Source organism: Sander lucioperca, chromosome 1 (genome assembly GCF_008315115.2).
Source record: "Sander lucioperca isolate FBNREF2018 chromosome 1, SLUC_FBN_1.2, whole genome shotgun sequence".
NCBI lineage: Eukaryota > Metazoa > Chordata > Actinopteri > Perciformes > Percidae > Sander > Sander lucioperca.
The window spans coordinates 37155348-37178898 of NC_050173.1; the positions used below are offsets into that span (position 1 = coordinate 37155348).

Genomic DNA, 23551 nt, shown 5'->3' on the forward strand with positions numbered 1-23551 from the left:
GCTATCCATTGTAGAGCTTCCTTTTCCTGCAGCTTATTTTCTGTAGCACAGAAATCCTATTTCAGTCCTATGACTGAGATAGGATTTCTTTCTGTGGCTTTCGACTGATAACAAGTCTGTAATTGTGTGATCAATGGTTTTACTAATTTGAAGCACTTCTGTAATTTAAAAGACAAACTAATAATATGTGTGAGTGTGTGTTGTTGTGTAAATTTGCTAAATGTAGCAAAGAGAAAGGTAACACAGCTAACGCCACCTGTAACAGTTTCTGACCAAAGCGGCTGCTGCTCTACCATCACTGCAGTCAGTCTACTACCCCTGGCTCTAATTAGCAACCGGCTTCAATACCAAGAATAAGAATAAGCGAGTTAACCTCAAGTCAAGGTGATCCTCACTCACAATTATTTGAGTATTTATTATTTAGTAGTTTGTAAACAAAATGTTTAAAGAATGTTTAAATTCTAATGTTAACTTTAGCTAGCACGATTAAAATCAAGCAACTCCCTGCTCTTAAATGTATGTCATACATTTTTAAATGCTTCCTTGCATCTGATGTGTTTTTGTAGCAATTGACTACCTGTGCACATATTATTATTATATATTAATCAACTGCTCTCAACGCATGTGAAGATGGTTTGTTATTTTTCCTGTACCAACCATGTGTGAGGTAGACTAGAGATCATGTATGTCCCTTTAAATAATTAGACCAGTTAGTCCATTTATTACACTTCTATAGTTATGTGAAAGAACAACACAAGAGAATTGTATTAGACAGACAGATGTGTATTAAACATATTTGCAGATTCTAAGAGTTATAGATTTGTTAGATTAGAAAGTAATCTAATTATAGATTAACATTTTTTAATATTATTTGTTGAACTATGAAGCGTTTTGTAAAGAAAATAAAATAAATTAATCTGAAAACCTTTCACCGACCACTTGGCAGAGTGCCAAGCACCCCACTTTGAAACTCACTGAGGTAGACAACCAGCCATCGATCTAGATGTCATACACACATTCTCCTCCTCCAGATGGACAATTAACAGAATACCATGATCACATAAAACATAAATAAAGGGCACACTGAACACTAGTGCGCCTAGTTATACTTTTCACTCACTAAGATTAAGTAGGAGTATCGATACCCATAAGCAGTATCGGTATCAATACCGAAAAAATTCTAACAATTGGAATAACTTTCAAAACTTTACTCACCCAGTCTTGGCAAAGTTGGTCCAGTAGGTCATGACCACAGCACTGAGCATGACATCGTTCTTTGAGAAGTTACAGGGGAAAAGATCAGTGGGACCAATCATAGGAATTCCAAAAACATAGGGCACCTCGTCCCCATGGGCGGCGTCTGACCAGGCTGGCTTCATCAGGCTCTGGCAGTGGTGGTAAAAGGCGTAGAAGTAGGTGGGTGAGCCGTAGCGAGCATGGAGATCAGCCGTTACCACCGATGGCTCCACCCACTGGTGGTCGGTGAACAGAGCCACCAGGGTCTTGCGCCTGGTCTCTGGATTGTCTCTGTCTGCCCAGTCTGTGTACATGAACTTAATGGTCTCCCTCAACGTGTCCTTGCCCTCCGGGTACCCGTACAGACTGTCCACAAAGTCTGATACGGAGAAGTCAAAGTCATTTCCAGACACGCCGTCCTCTGAATCCACCACGTTCTCCACAAAGCGCAGCCCCTCGCCCTGGTTGACCCCCAGCATGATGTCGTAGTTGAGGAACTCACCCTGCTCCATCAGGATCTCCGGGTCATCAGGGATAACATCCCCATCGATTACAGGTCCAAAGGCCACGTGGTACCTCGCTGGTTGTATGTCCTGCTCCACCAGCTCCCTGGAGCTCTTCTTCCTCAGACAGTCCACCATGTCTAAGGTGTCCAGGACATTACAGCCCACCTTCTCCGCCAGGAGACGTGTATACTTGACCGGCTGGTAATTCACCGCCCAGCTGGAGAGGGCTGACCCACTCTGAATGATGGCTCTGTGGAACAGACCTGCAAGGACACAGGAAGAAGAGACAGGATGATGTTTAGCGTGTCAATATGACAGAGGATAATTCAATTATGTGCTATACTACATGATAATTGTTAATTTTGTTGCTGCCATGATCAAAAGGGGGCTGCCAGCAACATAGTTGGTAAGAATAACAAAGGCCAGACATAACAAGTCATTGTTGCCACACAGAACAATAATGGAATCATAGCTGTGATAATGAATGTGCAGATGGCCTGGTGTCTCAGACAGCTCACAGACTGAGGAGGGAATCAGTACACTGTCTGTCATCTTCTCTTCTTCCATCCATCTCTATATGCTCTCGATAATAATCCCGGTATGTTTGTCAGGAGCAGATGCTGCCATTATGGCCCAATAGGTTTAGTTGCAAATAGAGGATGGACTAGACCAAATAATTAATTCCTTTCTTTGTAGGAAATGCATTAATGCAGTGAGATGTAAGTGTTCTTAGAATATATGAACCCTGCACACATGCCCTCCTCCTGTTAATGTACTTTTCAAGGTAGCTTGACTTGGATGAACCTCAAACACTGCAATTATAGACACAGATGCTCTTTTTTGCATTTGTCTCACACACACACACACACACACACACACACACACACACACACACACACACCTCTGCATCAGTTATGCCTTGTGCAAGTTAAAAGTCTTTTTTGTACCTAAAAGATCACTAAATACTTCAGTTTGTGGGCGGATTGCTATAAATAAAACCAGACTCCTACTCCCTACATTTGCAGAAGGAATGGAGCTGCACACATGCACTCGGCAATACAATGCAACATGGTGGCACACAATGAAAGGAGCTGAACAGAACGCCTCGGTTTCCTGCTTCTATACAGAAATAGACACATGTTGCACTAAGAGTCAACAGACCATCTTTTACGTGAATCTACATTGTTTGTGCGTGGGTGGGCTTTAAAGGGGGCGGAGGGGGTTCAGAGACGAAAGCGAAGAAATCTACAGTCTCATGGGGTGCTCCTAAATTACATTTTAGTTGCAGTGCAGTATGAAGGAAATCTACAATGACTTTTCGCCACAAGGAACAAATCCCAAATAACAAACATAATTTCCTAAGAAATAATTGAATTGCTTCTCCTTTGAAAAGAATGTCTTCCTTACAGACAGCAGAGTGAAGGTGACATGACACAACCCTCTCTGTCTTGTGGAGGCCTCAATCACCTCGTCGCCGATGCCTTGCAGTCTTCATCTTGACAGCACTACTCATCTGTTCGGACATGATTTTCGAAATCACGAGTGCTGTTTTACCGATCTCAGAGAAAATCAGAGACGCAGCTCCTACCACTTTACAGTGCTGCTTTATTGCTCATGGCGGTTTCACTGCCGGAGTCATGGAATACCACTGAACTCATGATATTGAAAGCTGCAGCAGATGAAACGCTCCAGAAATGGCATGCATAAAAAACAGTCATTATTAGACAATTTCACATTTAAGCCACAAAGACTAGCAGGGAAAGATACAGACACGCAGACTCAGTTTGTGATATTTCAGCGTCAGTGTGGGTGGCTGTGTTGAAGTCTTTGTGTTTATGAGGTAAACGGCAGACTTAAGTGCCAGATATATCACTTTGGTAGTCTTTATCAGAGGCGGTGGGGGGCTTATTTCTTCTTGGCGAAGATGAAGTGTTTATTTACAGAGCTATTTACATTTATTTGTTCGCAAGTAGTAAGTAGAATTAATGTGTCTGGGTGAGTGAACTGTGAAATGTTTCTGTGGTGAGTGTGTTTAATTGTATGAGCCACAATTTGTGTATTTAAACAATGAGTTTGGGTCTGAAAGCAGCAGCTGTTGGCGGCGAAGATATCACCACGTCTTAATATGAGTTTAAGATGTAACCTCTTTTTTTCTGTTTCTGCATCATTCTACGTGGATGAGCCATCAGCTTTCTGTGGCAGCTCAAAGGACACTGCCCTTCGAGCTATCCTGTGGTTGTGCTTCTCTACAGGACGCTGGCCTGTGCCGTGTCCCAGGGAGGGGAAGCAGATGTCGAGGGTTTCACCCACTTGAAAGCATTAGAGGGGCAGTCGCAAGATGAAAGATGGCCGCTCCGAGGCAGAGAGGGGGGCTGGGGCTTAATCCTGCCATCCCTCCCCTCTCCTCCTCCTCTCCCCTCCCTTATCCTCCCCTCGCTCTTTAGTGGTATTGCCTTTCTTCACATCTCAACTCAGATTGTGCTGTGCAAACAGAGACAGTCATAGCGCAGGGAGTCTGTCCTGAATCCCAATGCAGACAGCCATGCCACAGCCACTTTCTAAAAGTCTTTGATCAGAAAGTTGCTGTAGGAAAACGTTTGCCAGCAGAGAAGCTTCTGTGATTGCCATGGCAATTTTGACAGACATACGTATATCAAATCTGTTTGCCGTAATTGAGGAGAGCAGCTTGAATGCAACTAGGCTTGGTCTCCTGTCTGTCTGAACCCACAGATGGCCAACTGCTGAGGAGGCTGCAGCAAGGTTGACAACAATTGATTTATCTCCCGTTTTTGGTTGATGAAAGGGAGGAAGAGTGACTGAGGCTTTACTATTGCTTGTTGAGAAACGTATAAATCCAGCGCACATGAGCTGTCACCGGACACGATAAATATGCATTAGAGCTGTGTGTGATGAGCCCCACTGTGTTAGGAAGCTCACTAGGGAAGGTCAGAGAGAGAGAGGAGAGAAGAGCACAGGCTCTATCACCCACTGAGGGAATCCACTAATTAGCCACGCTGGGAGGTGTACGTGTGTACGTGCACGTGTATTTATGCTGACTTTTATTGATAAGACACAGAGATGATGAATAGTCCGCCAGACGACAGGCATCATCATGATGGGGGTTAACCATTTGTGACATTGTTTTGCCTTCAGTATCTACTCTGACATCTACGCAGTGAACGACTCCTCGCTCAACATCCTGAAACAATTAAACAGAAAGGGCATGACGCAACACCATCAACATGTGTGCCACATTCATATCTTGCATGTTTTACCCTGTAAAAGCAACAGATAGCCCTAACATTATCTGCTTGTGTTTGACATGCGAGAATCCGACACCCAAACTGTGAGCAGATCCATCAAACCATAGCGTTGCTGGCAGATTGAGGTCACACTGAATTATGACTGGAGCTCTGAGGTAATCACTCATTGGGTCCCTGCTAAAATGCTGTCGCGCCGCTCTGCAGCCACCTCCGTGCTGCGGTTTGCCGACCTCGACCGCGCTGCCCCCTCGCTAGATACCCGTTAAATGGGCATGCGGTTTAGATCATGGATTGGCTGAGTTGCTTGCGGAGATAATTCACTGCTGATAGAGGAAAAAAAGCTTGACCTTGGGGGTATGACGACCACGGCATAGGTTTGAGAGCCACAAACCACACACACACACACACACACACACACACACACACACACACACACACACACACACAGGCTCAGACAAACACACAGGTTTAGGCCATGTTTTGACAGTAACAGTTATAAAGAAATACTGATATTAACGAGCCAATGCCACATCACTGGAGAGAGAGTAACATGACGCGGCTGTGTTTTGGATCACTGCTAATGTATTACGTGTCAACTATGGGCATGTGTGAGTGTTCAGTCCGTGTTAATGGACAGGGATGTTCTGTTGGTGATGATGCCAGTAAGCGCCATAAATGACTGTACTTTGCAATCTGGAACAGCTGGCAAAAATCACTGAAGCATCAGCGGTGAGTTTTATCAGTCTGTAAAATGCATCCTGCATAGAACACTCAACAACCTTCTCAACAATGTCATCCACATAAAAAAAGAAAGAAAAAAAAACCTTAACAAAGATGTCTATCACATGACCTTGAAAGTTTGGATTGGCCAAGTCTCTCTTTATAGGTCAGTAATTCATTTTCTTAACAACATCCCACATGACTTTAAGAGCTAATAGGGGAGAAAATATGTAAAGCAGCAAAATCTTATCAAAATTCTTCTCAGACACATAAAAGCCATCACGAGAGAGGAATAACGTGGCCACAGGGACGTCTTTCTTTCTCTTTCCCCCCCACAACTCCTACTAGATCTTCTACATGCTTTTTCCTTGCCTTTCAATCTTTCCTCTGCTCTGATTTTCTGTGTCTCTCCATCTCACTCTCCCTGTCTGTTTTTCTGAGAGACCGTGCTGAGTCCCTCCCTGCTGATTATTAGACGTAAGCCCGCGTTCAGCAGAGCCTGAATCCTCTGAGCCATCTTACCTCCACCATCACTTCACTGTAAACAAATCTCCACAGACCCGTGGACTATGCAGAGCTCCCTCTGTAACAAACATTTCTCCATCTACAGTCAAACTAGGCTAGCACTCAGTTGGACACATTCAGTAACTGTTGCTCTGCCTATGTTTGAGCATTTCATTCACTCTTCTTTTATCTCTCTTTCTCTGTGCTGTTTCCCCCCCATTTTCAACTCTCATTTTCTTTCATGAGGATCCACACTGTTATTGTTTTTCTAAATGATAAAGATATATGAAGTGCTTTAACCCCACCTGAAATATTTAAAGCCAGCTGGGAGATGAACACTTTTTCATTTTGTCTAATTGTACGCCCATGGCCACTTGCAGTCTCATAACACAGGGTTAAAGCTGCTGTCTCCATGGCTACAGCCTACAATACCACAGGCTGCATCCACTTAAACACAAGTGCCTCTGGTCTGATCATGCATTAGTCCATGGATAATTTGGTCTGGCAGCCCTGATACAACACCTACATTGTTTTTTCTGTTCCATTAAAATGTTTCAAACTCGTCGACTTCAAATGAACGAATGAGCTGATGGAATCAGGAAAAGGGCCATGTGCCGTTTTCTGAGGCAGTAGCGTCATTGAATACACTTTCTGGATTCCCTCGGGCTACAGTGATATACTGTAAGTTAGAGCGCAAAAGCTACCAGGCAGTGTTTGTGTGTGTGTGTGTGTGTGTGTGTGTGTGTGTGAACGTTAATCCAAGAAAGCCAGTTATTTGCCATTCTTGTTTGCTTAAACATTAAAAATGAAACATGACATGAAATGGCCCAAATAGGACTCACTACTTATGATTCATTGCATGCACGATTTGTTTTCTTGCTCTTTTATGATTGCAACTATTTTTGTTACCTGGCTTCACATGTTTCATCTGAACCAGATTTACTCTGGACTGATTTTTTAACAGATGATCTAACAGGATAGCTGCCAAAGAAAATGCATCTTCCTCCCAGAAACTGTTTTATTTTGCATAGACCAGAACACAAAAGCAAACTGTTGCCTAATTCCTACAAAACTTAAGTCTTTCTTACATCTTGGGAGGTGTTGTAACAACATTCAAGTGAAGAGCAGTGGACTTTGAAACAGAAGGACTGCCCTGCTCGTGTTTCATCATGTCCATATAGAGACATTGTCTGAGGGGCCAGTGTTTTCATCCATCAGTGTGAGACATGCTTCATGCTAGCCCTATATAATGTTGTTTGAAGCTGTTGGTCTTCTGCTCCAGCCTCTGAGGAGACTGCCTGCTTGCCTGCAGGCAGTGGCTTAGGCCAGATAAAGAGTTTGATCCACGGGGGTAGATGGAGGGAAGAGGGAGGGACTGAGAAAGCAGAACAGAGGAGATAGAGAAGAGAGGGAAAAAGACAAAAAAGGATGGGATGGGAGAAGAACACAGAGGAAAGATGAAGGTATGAGTGTAGGAGAGGATAGGAATTGGGAAATAGCAGGAGGCAAGATGAGAGGAGAGGAGAAGAGAAGAGAAGAGAAGAGAGGAGAGGAGAGAAGAGAAGAGAAGAGAAGAGAAGAGAAGAGAAGAGAAGAGAAGAGAGGAGAGGAGAGGAGAGGAGAGGAGAGGAGAGTTTTTTGGTTTTCAAAGTCCCTTTATTGGACCATTTTCAGAGAAGTTTCACAATCACATAAATCAAAAACAAATAAGACAAAGAAAAACCTAAACAAAATAAAAAACAACAACAACAAAACCTAGAGAGAAGACGAGAGGAGAGGAGATGAGAGGAGAGGAAAAGAAAAGGAAGAGGAGAGGACAGGAAAGGAGAGGGCAGGAAAGGAGAGGAAGACGAGGATAAAAATGACCCCACTGACAGGCTGTACCAAGGTTCCAGGATCGATGTGCATCTGAGCCCGGCGAGTGTGATATCTCCTACTAATCATGACGTGACATCCACTGGTCAATACCACACACTCCAGGCCTCATCATCACATGCACACTGGCCTCCCTCTGTCTGCACGCACAGCACAACAGGGCCACCGCTCCTCCTTGAACTCAGCAACCTGGCTGCTAATCACAGGCATGCACACCACACCTGAGTCGAACAGTATTTGTGGACTAATGCTCAGAAATCATTTCAGCCTAGAAATTGGCGTGGGTGTGGGTTTACATCGGGACATTTCAGATTAGCGCGTGTTGTAGTTCGCTGTAAAGCAGATTAAATACTTCTCTGTGATTGTCTAAACTTTTTGCTGCTTCTCTGTTGTATTGTTCAAAACAGCAAATTGGATCTGGCATTCTTAGGAGGATAACGCTGCTATTTATTTGAAAATCCTATGTGATCCAGTTAAGGTGCTAGCAAACAGAAGCACAAGCATAAATAGGCATAAATCCACTCATTAACTACTGGCTAAAAAAACTGGCTAAAATTTACGTTCAGGGCAGCTTTTAAGTACTTTGCTGCATTTGCCGGTAAAGTGTGTTTGATGGACAATGACAGGGTGCACTAGGCTCTTTTTTCTTTAGCTGACACCTGGTGACTGACAAAGTCATGCAGTTTGTTCAGTACATTCTATAAAAGACATACAGTTCATGCACAATCTATGAATAGATACAGTGTATATCATTAAAGAAATATTCTTGGCCAAGATACTTTTTTTAAAACTTTTTTTGTGGGGGCATTTTAGGCCTTTATTTGATAGGACAGCTAAAGAAATTAAAGGGGGGGTTATGACATGCAGTAAAGGGCAGCAGGTCGGAATCGAACGCAAGCCTCAGTACATGCATGCTTAACCAGGTGAGCTACCCAGGTGCCCCAAGATAGAAAAGTTTTAACAAAGAAAGAATCATTGATCGCATATGCACTTAAATCATGGCAACAAAATGCCCTTTAGTACATTTATTATTTCTTCAGCTGTTTCCTGTATTTTTTGGGATGTTATCTGTGAATTCTCATGACTACACATGTATGCACATATGTATACAAACTGCATTGATTTCTGTCCTCTCCCCTCGCAGCCTCCAAGAGAAACAGAGCGTCTGCACGGTGAATTTTTCCATTTGCACTCATGCATGTGTCGCTAACGCTGCAGCCTCTGAAAAGCAGAGAATACTATCTCCTTCTACTGCTAGCTCTCTTTGTGCTGTGGCATTCGAAGCGGTATTCACTGAGCTCAATCCACACTGCTGCAGTGCTTAGATTGGCCTGATAGCTGTGTACGCACAACAACAACACACACTGTCAGCGAGCCTTGACTAGGCGTCGATGTCGAAATGGGAAGAATAATGAGTTATTACAGGGTTATCGGTGTATATCTCCATGTCATGACTGTGTAAGCGGCCCTGCTAATCTCATTAGATGGGACAAATTGTTAAAGATGTTTTCTGATTTCCTCTCTCTTCTCCTACTGTGTCCACAAATAGATTTCAGATCACCGTGCTGAGAGGAAATGATAAGTGCTTTCAGCTCCCAGAGAAACTGGTTTTCATAAGAGAATTGTGCAAGTGGCTGCGTAGTAACAGTGCAAACATCTGACTCCTGTCTAACTATATGCACCATGTTTTACACCTCAATCTGCATTGTATAGCAGCCCCAAAGCTTGGTTCATTTTTATATATGCAGCAAGCAGTGACAGCCAAAGACAAAGCATGCACTCACTTCAAGGAAGCAAAGCTCCATAAGTACAAATCAGTCTATAATGTAAAATATGTCTAGCATGGGAGGGTCAAAGATATAAGTCACACACAAATATGACAATTCAGCCATGAAATGTGGAAGGATGGGAAGGTTCTATTCTTGGCGACATCTTGCCTGTGACAGCCAGATGGGATGGCTGAAATTCATTTTTGGGCCAAGCAAAGCCACGGAGAGGGCGCAGTTGCATTTGTGACAGACAAATTATCGCAAGGGGTGTACAGCCCCCTGGGGGGAATCAGAGGGATTCAGAGCAAAGTACAGAAAGAGTGACGGAGAGAGAGAGAGAGAGAGAGAGAGAGAGAGAGAGAGAGAGAGAGAGAGACCTCAGTCTAAGTGCCTACAGAAACAAATTAGCTGTGAGCTGTAGGGGTACGGGAGGTGATACTGAGATGGATACACACATCTCGGCCAAAAACAGGAGGTGGGTGGAAGCTTATTGCTTACCCTGGCCCTTTTCACAGTCTTCCAATACAGCAGATCACTAGCTTACAAGCTTTTGAGTCTGGTTCAGAAAAGGATATGTCCCCACTTAAATCTGAATGTAGCTGACATACAAACGTGCATGGTGTTCATGCACACGCAGAGCATAAACATGTTGGCTTAGCTGCACTTGTGCATCCTCTAAATATCAACTGTCTCTCCAGGGAAGTCAAATCCTACTATAGCTACACAGAAAATAGTAATGGAAAATTCCTACAGGCAACATGTAACATATGTATACTATACAACACACCAACATAAATGCTACCACCACACAAACACACACACACACACACACACACACACACACACACACACACACACACACACACACACACACACACACACACACACACACACACGCACCTGCACAGACACATTCACATGCTCTTATAATTCAGGAAGCTCATTAGGCACCACACACAGAGCACCTAGTAGGCAGCAAGCTTTTTTTTCTGACCAAGAACATCAGCAACTCTTTTAATCTAAACCACCATCAATGAAGCAGAACCAGAGGAGACATTAGAAGAAAAAAAAAATTGCATGTGCTGTAATTCCTGTGCCCCACTCAAAATTATAGTGCCTTCCTATTATAGAGAGTTCCCCTGTTACCGATGCCTTTTAGGGTCAGTGGTCACACCAGCAGCAGCCTTCCGGGCTGATTAACTATTGTCCAAGGCATGAGCGTGCCAGGGTGGGCACAGGCTCCAACAGTGTAAACATATTCTTCTAGCTGTGCCTGTGTCACTCTGTGTTCCTCTCTCACAGCATCTGACACTTGTGTGCACACCATTGTACCAGTAGCCCTGCAGCCAGAAGCCACACATACTCATTCTAATTCAAGGCGCCACACTATGCAAACAAACAGCGGACAAAAATAGAACAGATATGCGTCGCCCTCGCCCTCATTCTTGGGCACACATTAAAGATTGAGAGTGAAACTCGGGCCTGGGACGGGATGGCGTTGCGAATGTTATCCCTGCACCTGCCTGTGGAATTACCTGGTTAAAGGAAGGCTGCTGTGTTTGTGCATTTATTGAGTGTGTGTATGCTTTTGTGTGTATGAGTGGCCTGTGTACTGTGTGCTGTGAGAAACACAGTGGAGGGATAGCAGCACTGTCACAACAGCCCATCCCTGGAGAGCACTATGTCTGCCTTTCCTGCCTCATGCTTCATACTGTAAACTCCCATTGAGTCAATTACTGTGGCAGGCTCTTTAGCCACCATAGCCACTTACTGTAAGTGGACGTTTAGACAATTGGGTTATGACATGTCCTAGTACTGTGTATCCATTGGCAGCAGCGGCTTCCTGAAAATCTACTCAAACAAATCAAGTCAACTGGAAATCCCAACAATTAAGAGCTATTTGTGCAGACTATCTGAACTCAGCATTCGGCCACTGAGCATCGATTTGCTGCAAAACTAATCTAAATCAATCCATTTTTTAATTTGGATTAGGAATCACACTGACTGCTGAGATGTTGACATTAATAATAGAGATTAAAAATGTGTTGATCAAAGTCTTCATCAGTCTGAGATCCTTCATTTCTGCCTCCTCTGAACAAAAGTGTGCTGACCACACATTTATCTGCGCTACAAGCTAGAAAATACATCTTAGCAAGACAAACAGACAGACATATGGATGAACTAAGCTGTCCACATCTATTCTCATTGTGTCACGAGAGGGGAGGGAGGAAAGAAATGGGAGGTCATGGGAGGATAAGAGAGGAGGGGAAAAGAAATAAGCGAGAAGACTCAAAATTCCTCTGTGGGTGCTATTGTCCCTAGAGAGTATTCAAAGCAGACAAGGGCTCTCTGCATAAGAAAATGGTACTTCGCATGCTAACTGTGACTTGGCATTCATTGTGAGGAAGACACAGGCATATCAATGCATTGGGTGACTCATGCAACCATTTCATCTCCAATATGTGCTGTTCTTGAGCTCAATACAAAGGCTCTCAAATGATTTTGGAGTGTGATTTGGTTGAATTAAATTTCGGGTTAGAAATACACCACATATTCATCACTTTTTCAAAGGCCTTTTTGCAGTGTTAGTCTTTATGACAGTTTAAGCCCATGCAGAGGAGAACAACTACATTCTGAGCTAGTCCACGTCTAAGAAGCTTCGATGGCTTTCGGAACAGTTGGCTCAAAGCATTTTCATTAAACTGTATTTTGCGCAGCTCTGCCACCTCTCTATAGGGTCATATTGGCTTATGGTGCTCTGCAACTGTGAGTAATATATAAGTCAGTGTATTAGATCTGGGGCCTGAGATGAAATCTAATTTCTCTGAGCTCAGTAAGAGAGATTGTTTGCTGATACACATCCACATATCCAAGGCCACATCTGGCAGGCCCTATCAAATATACATGGACCTCAGCAGATCATGATACGGCTGCACTCCCATTATTTCCTCAAGTCCACAACATATTCTAATTCCTTGCAAGGTGTTTGAGACAGACACTGACATTTACTTTGATATTTACCAACTATGTGCAGATAAGCATGTCATGACATCTATTTTTGTATTAGCGCTTGCCAACGTCTTAGTTATTGTCCGATCTCATGAGGATACCATTTAAGAAATGAATATTGTAATGAAGGCAATAAAGCACTGAGATGACTTGGATGATATTGAGAAGTGACAGTTAATTTCAGTCATTGGGGCAGCCAGCTGATAACAGATTTATAGCATCACAAACCGTAATGGACAAGTAATTAATATCTATTGTGCAGACTTCATTTGGGACGCTAATGCATCATATTGAATTTCAGATGAAACAAAAAAAACAGAGTGACAGAAAACATCTCAATGTCTGGCGCCGTGTCAACCTCATTTCAGAGCAGCCGGCCTAATAACAAGGACTATATACATTCCCCTTTCACAGCAGCACTCAATTTTGGCAGGATAGAATGCAATGTATTTTTACCTCCGTTCCTTTCTGTCAAGCTCTGAAAAGGCCAAATGGGTAGTGGTGGACACTTTCTTCACCACCTCAATATCCCCATTTGTGTTGGCTGCTTACAGAGGAGTGGTGGTGCAGGGACTAAAATGCAGAGTGACAGGCCGAGGTCCCGGCACAAGGGCAGAGAGCTGTGAGCTGAGCTATGGTGAGGAGCAGTGCGTCCTCTGCCCCGGCAGCCTCATTCACTATTTATTTGTGTGTCTGTATGTATGTGTGTGTGTGTGTGTGTGTGTGAGCATACTGCCCATGCTAGCTAGCGTCATTCTGTTTGCTTACATTGTGTGAGTCCTTGTGTATTCACACACGTCTGCATTCTGGTGAACTCTCCGTGCTGCTTGTGGAGCTGTGCGACTGCCTCGCTGAGGTAAGAAAGGCATTCAATAGTTGACTTTATGCCTCAGCGGTCACAATTCAGATTATCAGTCTTTTACATTCAAACCAGGCTGTTGGCAGTGGAAGGGAGTAAAGAAAAAATTAAAAAATAATATCATAATTGTGTGAGAGTGCACACGTTCCTTTCTAATGTTTTTGTCCTCTTTTCCATGGTAACATGCCTTTCACTGCAATCTGTCTGTTTCCTTATCTTCCTCCATATTCTCCCCCTCTCTGTTGTGTCTCTTGCTGCCAATGCCAGTAGGCACACAGCTGTAGCCACATGACATCCCCTGTAGTGGGAGAGTATGTGGACTTATGTACACATGGACTGTGTGTGTGTGTGTGTGTGTGTGTGTGTGTTTTCATGTGTGCGAAGCTGAGCCGAGGTGAGCTGAGCATGGGGGGGAATATTTACGCAGGCCAACCTTTAATGACAGCCAATCCCAGTGGCCTGGACCTGGCATAGCTGTGTGTGTGTGTGTGTGTGTGTGTGTGTGTGTGTGTGTGTGTGTATGTGTTCAGAATGTGTATAGCAGTGTTTGTGCAAGTGCGTACATATTTGTGCAGTATCGATGTGGGTCTGTGGAGATGAGTTATGTGTGTGTATGGCCGTGTGTGTGTGTGTGTGTGTGTGCTCGTCTATCAGTTAGGCTGCATGCTGGCACGCTCCACTTTCTCAATGTCAAGCTAACACATATTCAACAGCAACTAATGTCACTACACTTGACACATATCTCACCCACAGACATTCTTTTCCAGCACACATTCAGAGTGGCATCAGTAAGGCTATTGCCATTACTATAGAATGTGTCATTGTCAGCTTCCATCACCACCACATAAAGAGATGACACACAGGTCTGGTCTGTAACACACAGATTAGCTCCTTAGCATGTGGGAAATAGGTATCTATACATCAAACAGCACCAACTCAATTTGGGTTTTAAAGGTCAAATATTACGTTTTGTAATACATTACTTTCATTAATTAATATTATTTTTACATTTTTATGTATTATTTTATTCTTTCTCTTCTGCAGTCATGGGATATAGGGCATTTGGAGTAGGCTACTAACATTGGTCTGTATTTTTGTGTTTATTGCAAATTTATTAAAATGCCAATTTGACATTAGCTATGAGGAAAAACTTGCAATCAATAAAATTAGTAATGCCTGTATTCCATTTAGCTGCTTTGTTTTCAGGGTCCTGGTATTGTGCATGCTGGTATTGTCACTGTCAAGACTTACAAGACACTTACATAAAACAGAGCAATCACTATTGTTATTAGAAACACCTGTGCTTTCTACTGACTGCTGTAAAAAACAGCCTATTGTAGATTTTCATATAACACAGATCTAAAGTCATATGGATAGAATTTGAGCTGCTACTGAGCTCACATGTCAACAGATTCATCTCCATGACAACTGAGCAAAATCCATCTGTTGATGAAAATGTTTGAAAGCTCCAGGAAAAGCTAAGTGGACCCTGAGTTATGATTGTTTTTTTCAAACCAGTAGACTATTGTTGCAGTTGTTTTACTGCATTAATTTTAAATAATTGAAGTAAAAATGTAATCACTCTATTTTAATGACATTTTTTTTACCGGTATATTCTGTATTTTATTCAAATGCGAAAATATATGGGCAATACGGATAAAATCCAATATCACGGTTTATGACATTTTATACTGTCATTGATTTATTGTGATGAAGTACAACATATAAAATAGCCAGACAGGAATATCTCTTTTTGGCAAATGTAGCAAATTAAAGAGCTGACAAGCCAAAGCACTTCATCACATTGATGCAAACATGATATAAAAATCCAATTTGACAGAAAACATTCCTGCTTATTGATTTGCAACATTGCCCACAATGGTCAAATAACAATATGGAATCTCTGACAGTTCGTCTCACGGTGTATATATATATATATATATATATATATATATATATATATAAATAAATTTGCACACCTTGTCTTATTCAGAGTGCTTCTTATCTTAAAAATGTATTTATCAACAAACAGTCAAAAGGGAGTGTTGTCTTATTATCATGGTCGTCTTATATTTGGCCAATATGGTATTATTCACAGGTGAGAATAATAGTTATTCTTTGTGCACTATTCCCCCGAGTACATTTCCACATGACATCAGAATCTAGTTGCTGTCATTTACTGTAAATAATTTGGAGCATATCAGTTCTACCACACATTGTCTCCCCGCATGTCACTGTGCACTTTGTTTGCCTGCCTTTCTGCATGGGGAATGTTAGCTACTGGTCTGTGTTTATTCAATGAAGTACTTCCATGGTAACATGTTTTCCTGTTTGAATTTTAATCAAACATAGGCCACCCTTTTTTCAGCCAGGGTGTTTTGGCTGTGACGGGTGTGCAGTGATTTTGGCTCAGATCTGTAGCTGTTCCCATGAACACCATCAGGTATTCACAGTGCCATCTCTGATGTCGCAGCTGTCCCTCCTCCTCGCCAGCTTCCTTAGTTTTGACACAGAGAAATAGACTGGTGCTTTTGGGTTACTGACAAATTACGGGCAGCACAATCTACAGTGTTTGAATAATTTAACACCATACCGCTTGGGGGGAATTTGCAAAAAGAACAAGAAAAACCTACACACCAAACTTCTGTCTTCAGGGTTTGAAGCAGGAGCTATCATCCGTCTGTCCTCTGGGATTTTGTTATCTTGTATCTTTCAGTATGTCTGCAAGTGAGGACCATGTTTTGGTATCACAGAGGCGGTTTGGCTGTCTCAGAGGAGAACTCAGGTACCCATACACCCCCTGTCTTTCCCAGGAGGTTAGGGGGAGAAGTCAAGGTGGGCTGCATAGGTAGTTGATCCACAGAGGGAACGTTTATTCCATACAGCGCTTTAATAGAGACCAGAGGGAGAGGAGGAGTAGTGGAAGCTGGTAGGGCTGTAGCACAGTGGCGCTGTTTCTTATCGAGTCTCCCTCCTCTTCTAATGAGCATTCTATTAGCAGCTAGGGGACGGATTTAGGCAGTTAGGCATACGGAGAAGGCTGGCTAACAATGCAAGTGGTAAGCTAAACAGCTGTTCCCTCTCTGCTGCCACCCCCCATCCCCGGCTAATGAAGCCCTGAACGATGAGCAGGAGTCCCGGGACATGGCAGAGAACAGCCATAGACACCCAGACGGGGATTCTCAGTCACTCACAGGCCTCATAAAAAAGTCTGTGTGGAGAATAGCTTCACTGATAGGATAACCAAGGCTCCAATTAAATAGTGGCTCTAAGGGGAACCCTAAGAATAGCACATTGGGCGAGCACAGACATTTTTATGAGCACCCTGCACGGCTCTGTGTTTGGAAAGTAAACACTCCTTTGCATTGTTTTTCCGAGTTGAGGACGTCGGAAGCCATGATGCCTTTCATAATGGATAATAAACAGATCACTGTGATGATTTTTGTGAAATGTTACATTGCTACATTTCATTATCCTCTACAGTGTGAATGGTGTTCGCAGTTGTGGGCATCGATCAAGATTAGTAGTATGCCATCTGGGTATGTCAACATCTGAAATACTGCAGAGGATGCATGCTCTCCAAACAGCCTTCACTTAAACAAGGAGAAATGTTTCAGGAGAGATGCCTATTTTTCAGATGATAAAAAACTTGATACAGCATCATGTTTGGCTGGCAAGACGCAGCATTTGTTTTAGTTAAATGTCGAGTCTGTCAAAGGCGAGATTGTCTGACAGGGGCCCAGGTCACCTTCAAATGATACATGCGTTAACATTTACTTGCACACTTGAAGGTATTCTTTTTGTCTTTGTTAAGGAATCACTTCAGCTGTCAAGGCTGCTGCATGCTTTAAATGAAGAGCTGTTCTGAACGTGGGGCTGCATCAGAGCTTCTGATTCTGAAAGTCTACACTTATATTTTGCAGCAATTAGCCAGGTGTGAGTTTCGAGTACTCTGCAATTTTATTTTCTCCATTCTTCACACAACTACGTCTGCCACTGTGTTGAATACTAAACTGCTCATCATGAACAGCTTTGAGGAAAATCTTTCCTTTTAGTGTTTACTTTAATCTGCATTTGTTAGCTCATGGATATCGTAGGAGTCGCACTGTGAGTTTTGTTTTACTCCTACATTCCTGTTCTTACCTTTCGTCTAACAGATAGCAGCCTCACTGGTTTCTGATCCACTTCATTGCTGTGCTTTGTCAGCAAACACTTCCTCAGCACTTCCTGCAGCTGCTTCACAATAAAAGCCTTCAGGCGGCATCATCAATTTTGTAGGCAACACTATTCTTCTTGTTGCTTGATTGCTGTATATGCCTACCATTCTGTTTCTACTGAAATCCTATGGTATCAAAACACCTTAATGAAACCTAACCAAAAGGTTTGAAACAATAAAACCTGTAGTGTAGATGTACTATGTGATCGCAGCATCTTAAAAATGTATTTTGATGGTGTGTGTTATTGTTTGTTGAAAAATAAGACAATCGTGATAAAAATTGTTACACGGTTTTTATCCATTATTAAAATGGAGAAGTTCTTATGGAAATCAACAGCTGCTTATAAACTCAACTAACTAAACTCTAACTGCCTAAATTTAGATCTCTATTATTCCTATAATTGAAGATGAATTACATAATTCTTTCCAGGAAACTTCCTAGAAAAGTATGGACCCAAAAAATAAAGCTTTGCTATTTTATCTCCCAACATGAAGGTCTAAATGCTATTTCAAAGCCCTCTCCAAGCTACACGAAATAAAATGGTGGTGGAGAGATACTGAATTATTTCTTTCTTTATTTATTTTATTGGAATAAGCTTATAAAAAAACCACGGTGTTTTTTTACTGTAAAATGAACTCACACCAGCTCACAAAAAACAGAAAATTCACAGAACAAATACATGGACCTGACCTCAGTGCTCTGAATGGCTGCTAGGGCCTTGGTGTTTCCAGATCAGAGTCAGCAGTTGCCAACATCAGACATTTTCAAATCCTACGTGAGGGCTTTAAATTGCCCTTGAAGGCTTTGTCTGTTAAGCAGCTGCACCAAGTGTTACCATGGTAATATAGTTAATGCTTCAACAGTTTGGCATTTTTGGGATATTTCTTTCAGGGCAGAAGATAGTGAGATTTCTATCTAACTAGGAAAACAGTACACAAATCTCCAAAAGGAACCCCAAAGCTACACACGTTCATTATTTCTTCCTGTTTATTACCCAATGCCTCTCTATGTCAGACAGCTTCTCACCCCACACGTTTGAAAAAAGGTGTGAAATGATTTGCTGTCACACACGGTTGGATGATGTGTTGAGAAAGCAAGTTTGTTAAAAGCATGCAAAAACCATTGCACCTGAGATATACTTAAAGGTCCTATATTAAGTGAGATTTATATGTCTTGTTTGATTATAAAGAAGGTCGAAGTGCTATATAAATATGGTGCAAGTATGAAATAGCTCAATCCACTGAGAAATGCACACATTCAGAAACGGTGCTTTTAAATCAGCCTGCTTTCTTTAAGGTTGTGATGTCTACTATGCTATTTATAGGGAGAAAGTGCCACTAGGGTGCCATTACAGTCATTCCCCGGCTGCAATGACGGTGCAGAGACGCAGAGAGCACAGATGCGGAAGACCCGTAAACACTGACCAATGAAAGCAGACTGGCTTTTTAAGGGGGGGATTAAAGAGACAGGGGGTGAATACAGGTACATTCAGACAGACAGTATGATAAAAAATAAAGTGTTTTTTTGAACATTAAAGCATGTAAACATGTTCTAGTAGTAACCCGAAATACAAGTATGAACCTGAAAGTGAACATAACATACCCCCTTTAATTTGTAACATGCAGATGCTATTTTCAAAGTTTCAAACTCCATTTATGTCTTTTCACTCTTCAGTCTGCAGCAGCAGGTAGCCTCTCTGTCCATGTACTGTAGTAACCAAATATGAGCACTGTAACTTAACGTAGAATTTCCTATCCAGGAGAAGAAAATTGTCTTTAAGTTGTGAAATAGCACATTTGCAATATTGTTCTCTGACAGCTGCATTCACATTTGCGAGTCACTCTCTTTTACCACCGAAAAGGATCTAGAGTGTATGTTACCTCTCTAAGCTAAAAATCTATTACAGCCTTGCGGGCCTAAAAGCTAAAGATTTAGTCTTTTTGTCAGGTTGCACAATGTTGGCTCTTTATAGTAGAGCTTTCTGCTCGTCAGCATGTTTGCCGAAAGTTCCTCTCATTGGGGATTTCATTGTGCTCAGACTATGCAAATTTCACAGCTAAGGCTAATGCATTTGCACTGCCCAGAATTGAATGTCTTGGCACGTGCACATGCACATGTTCACACACACACACACACACACACACACACACACACACACACACACACACACACACACATCTTCTCTTTCTTCTTACACTTCACAGATAAAGTGTGCACTTGGAGCACATTATGTCAGTGATGGGGATCCAGATGGCATACATGAATTCCGTTCTCTATATCACATTGTTAAAGGTTCTCACCAAGCAAATCACACCAGCTTAGTCCTACTGCAAAGTAACTGGACTGATGTTTTTCCTATGCGACACTTCTTATTACACATTGAAAAAAACAATTTTCCTTCCAAATCAATCTGTCTGTAAGCACAGACTGTAGCAAGTAGGTTCTGTGTAAACAGAACGATATATTCCTGAATGCCTATAATCATGCAGTATATTTCCTCTCTGTGTAGATGAAGCGGTTATACAAAAATGAAGTGAGCACAGAGTCATACATTTCCTATTTCAAAAATAATTCAGACGTTTCCAAAACATCACCCGAAACAGCGTGAAACACCCGTTAATGTTCCCTTCCAGCTGCAGAAGATGTATATAAATTACAAGTTGAGCAAACCAAATTGATGAAGAATGAGATGGTGTGGCAGCTCCACAGTACCTTCTGTTATTCATGCAGAGGCATTGAGTACTTTTCTCTCAGCAGGGATAAATAGATGTACGGAAACTGAATGCATGACCTAGCAGGCCACACAGGTGAGCTGTCAGCAACAACAAGCAAACACAGACTGCTCGTGGTCATCACTAAAGGGCAAAGTTCAGCTAATTACACCGGCGTTGTTCATCTGGCAGACAAACAGGGAAACAGTCTATTTAACAACACATCTAGCCAGCCATGTGGCCTAGTGCGGAATGCCTAATGAATAAACACTTTTAGAATCGTGGGTAAAAAAAGAAAAGAAACAAATATGTTGTGCAGTGAATAAAAAGACAAAGACAAAAAGAGAGAACAGACAGTGTAAAAAAGAAAAGATGGATAGACATAATGAAATGTGAAAATAGCGAAAAAGGAAACCTAGTGAGTGGTGGCAGAAATTGGGCCAATATGTGTGGAACGACAGGGAATAAAGGGAGGGTGAGAGAGAAAGGGAGATAGAGAAGGTGTGAGAGGAGGAGGGAGGTCAGTAGAGACGTGGAGATGGGTGGAGGCGGAGGGAGAGAGATGAGCCCCCAGTGCTCAGCTGTCAGTGCTTCCTCTGCAGGTGGGGCAGGAGGAGTGCCAAGTCCCTCTCTCCCACTCACACAGACACCCATGCATCACTCTATAATGGATGCTTTACACTGGTGCCAAAGAGAGAAAGACTGAGACAGAGAGAGGGAGACATGGTGAGAAGACGAAAAAGAGACATGCGGGAGGGTGGGTACTGGAAAAAGAAAGAAACTGCTGTGAGGAACAGGGAAAAGGAACTGAAGAAAATGCCTCAGAGATTAAGGCAGTGGAGTCGAGGTAGCGGGGAACTGGATAGACAGACAGACAGACAGACAGACAGATGGAGACCTCCATCAAGTCATTAGACCAATCAAGAGAGGAAACAGACGAGACAGTCTGGGAGCAATATGATGCAGCTATTGGTTTAATTGATCTAAAGCCTAACAGGATAAAGAACGCAGGGGAACAGCCAGGAGATGCAGCCACCGCTCCCCCTCCAACATCCTACTGTCACTGTCCATTAGGAGGTGTATGAATGCGCCCTTGACAATGATTTATCAAGAATGATTCATAGATGGTATCTACCTGAACTAATGACTTGCCAGCGTCTTCGCTGGGGATTGCAGGTCATCAACAGATGACATATTCTGTAGTCACCTCGTTCATCAGCTGCGATTAGTTTCCAAAAGTAATCTCAGCGATACATCACCAGATGGGTCTCATTGTATTGTCTCGGAGAATATTGCTGAGACAGCCCATGTGTGCCACATGTCGCTCAAGCTGCCGAAGCCCATTCATATACGGCTGTGAATCTGGGGCTAGGTATATGCAATGCTCTGAGCTATTACCTTGGTTGATGGAGGCATGGATTTACTAAAGTACTCAATTATCCCCTGCTTCTTTCTCTGACCTGCTGCTCGGCTCTTTAACACCTATAACTCCATGCTTTATAGGCTCAACTACCTGCTGCAAGCAGAGACAAACTGATGGCTGGACTACCTGAATGAACTGCCGTCACTGTTTTTGGGACATTTGTCAATTCTTCATTCCTCTGCTCTCTTCTGGCTAGAGATAGGTAAAACTGCCTCACTCTGACGGACAGCCCAACTGGATATTATTTTCTAGAGTGTTACCTCAAACTGGCTATCGGACCTCAGTAGAGTCATCTTTAGCCCAATAACACCTCTCCCACGTCACATTACTCTGCAGGAGGCCCTGTCCTGCCTTGTTCTTCTGCACAATACAACTTTGGCTTCATTTTCTCTTTGCAACGCTGAGTAGTGAAGAGAAAAAAAACTATTTGCTGCCTGAATTAGGCCGTTTCCGATTTCTAACAAGTCCAAAAGAGAGTAATACCTTTTAGTCGGTGAGTAATCTTCCATCTTTGTTTTGTAAAAAATAAAGCATTTTTAGTCCGTTATACAAAGTCAAAGACACTGCCGTTCAAAGAAATGCCACATAGGCCACTTGTTAAAAGCAGTTTGCTTTTTCCACACAATGACGGCCACACTATATGGCAGACAACAAAGCCGAGTAGTCAGCGTAAATAAATACAAGCATTCTTGCTCCGCAGAGATGGCATCCCCCTGGTTTAATTATCGCTCTTGTCAATCGAGGTGGAAGAATACGGTACCTGACAAGCCACGTCCCCATTCTCTCATCTCACATATAGGACTTTTTCACACCCTGAGATGCACAGACATCCTCCAGCAAACAGCCAAATCAAACCTTGAGATGGAGGCATTCTGGTGCCCCAAACACACAGGTAACTTCACAGTGTCGAGTTGCTGAATGCCTTTGACATCTCAGAAATAAGGTCTATTCAACTACGACAATTGTCCCTGGTTTTTCTCAAGCACAAGGCATTTGCACAACAATGGTGCTGAATCGTGTATGAGTACAATCCCAGGGATGTGGTTATGCAGCTATCTTTCCCGGTGACTCCAATTCACATTCCAGCTCATGCAAGGTGCCTTTATTTGATGCCTAGACCACAAGAGATGGAAGGCTGCTACAGGATGCCTGAGCCCACAGAAATTAAGTCGACACCGAGTGTGGATGGATTGCACCTCCAGATCTGTGCGGTGAGAGCTCAGCACAGGGGCATTATGGAGTGGGGGTGCGCAGGCCATTCCAGAGGGAGAACCTCCCATGGGTCTCGTTTCAGAAAGGAAACCAACACGTGTTATTTACAAAGGTCACAGCCAGATGTAACATTATAGTTAAAGCAGTGATGTAGAGTAAGACTCACACACTCTTCATCTGTATGACCTGCTGGCCTCATTATCCATTCTGCAAGATAGGGTAATTTGGAGCAGCATTTACATTAGCC

At 42.7% G+C, this 23551-nt stretch overlaps 1 protein-coding gene across 2 annotated transcripts in view; it reads right to left on the reverse strand.

Annotated features, from left to right (window-relative positions):
• The window catches only part of nlgn3a (neuroligin 3a), a 128196-nt gene that overhangs the window by 10167 nt on the left and 94478 nt on the right, over window positions 1-23551 (reverse strand). For both annotated transcript variants that reach the window (XM_031319730.2, XM_036003638.1), the window contains one exon: window positions 1216-2005. In XM_031319730.2, the coding sequence (XP_031175590.1) occupies window positions 1216-2005 (790 nt within the window). The remainder of the gene's footprint in view (window positions 1-1215; window positions 2006-23551) is intronic.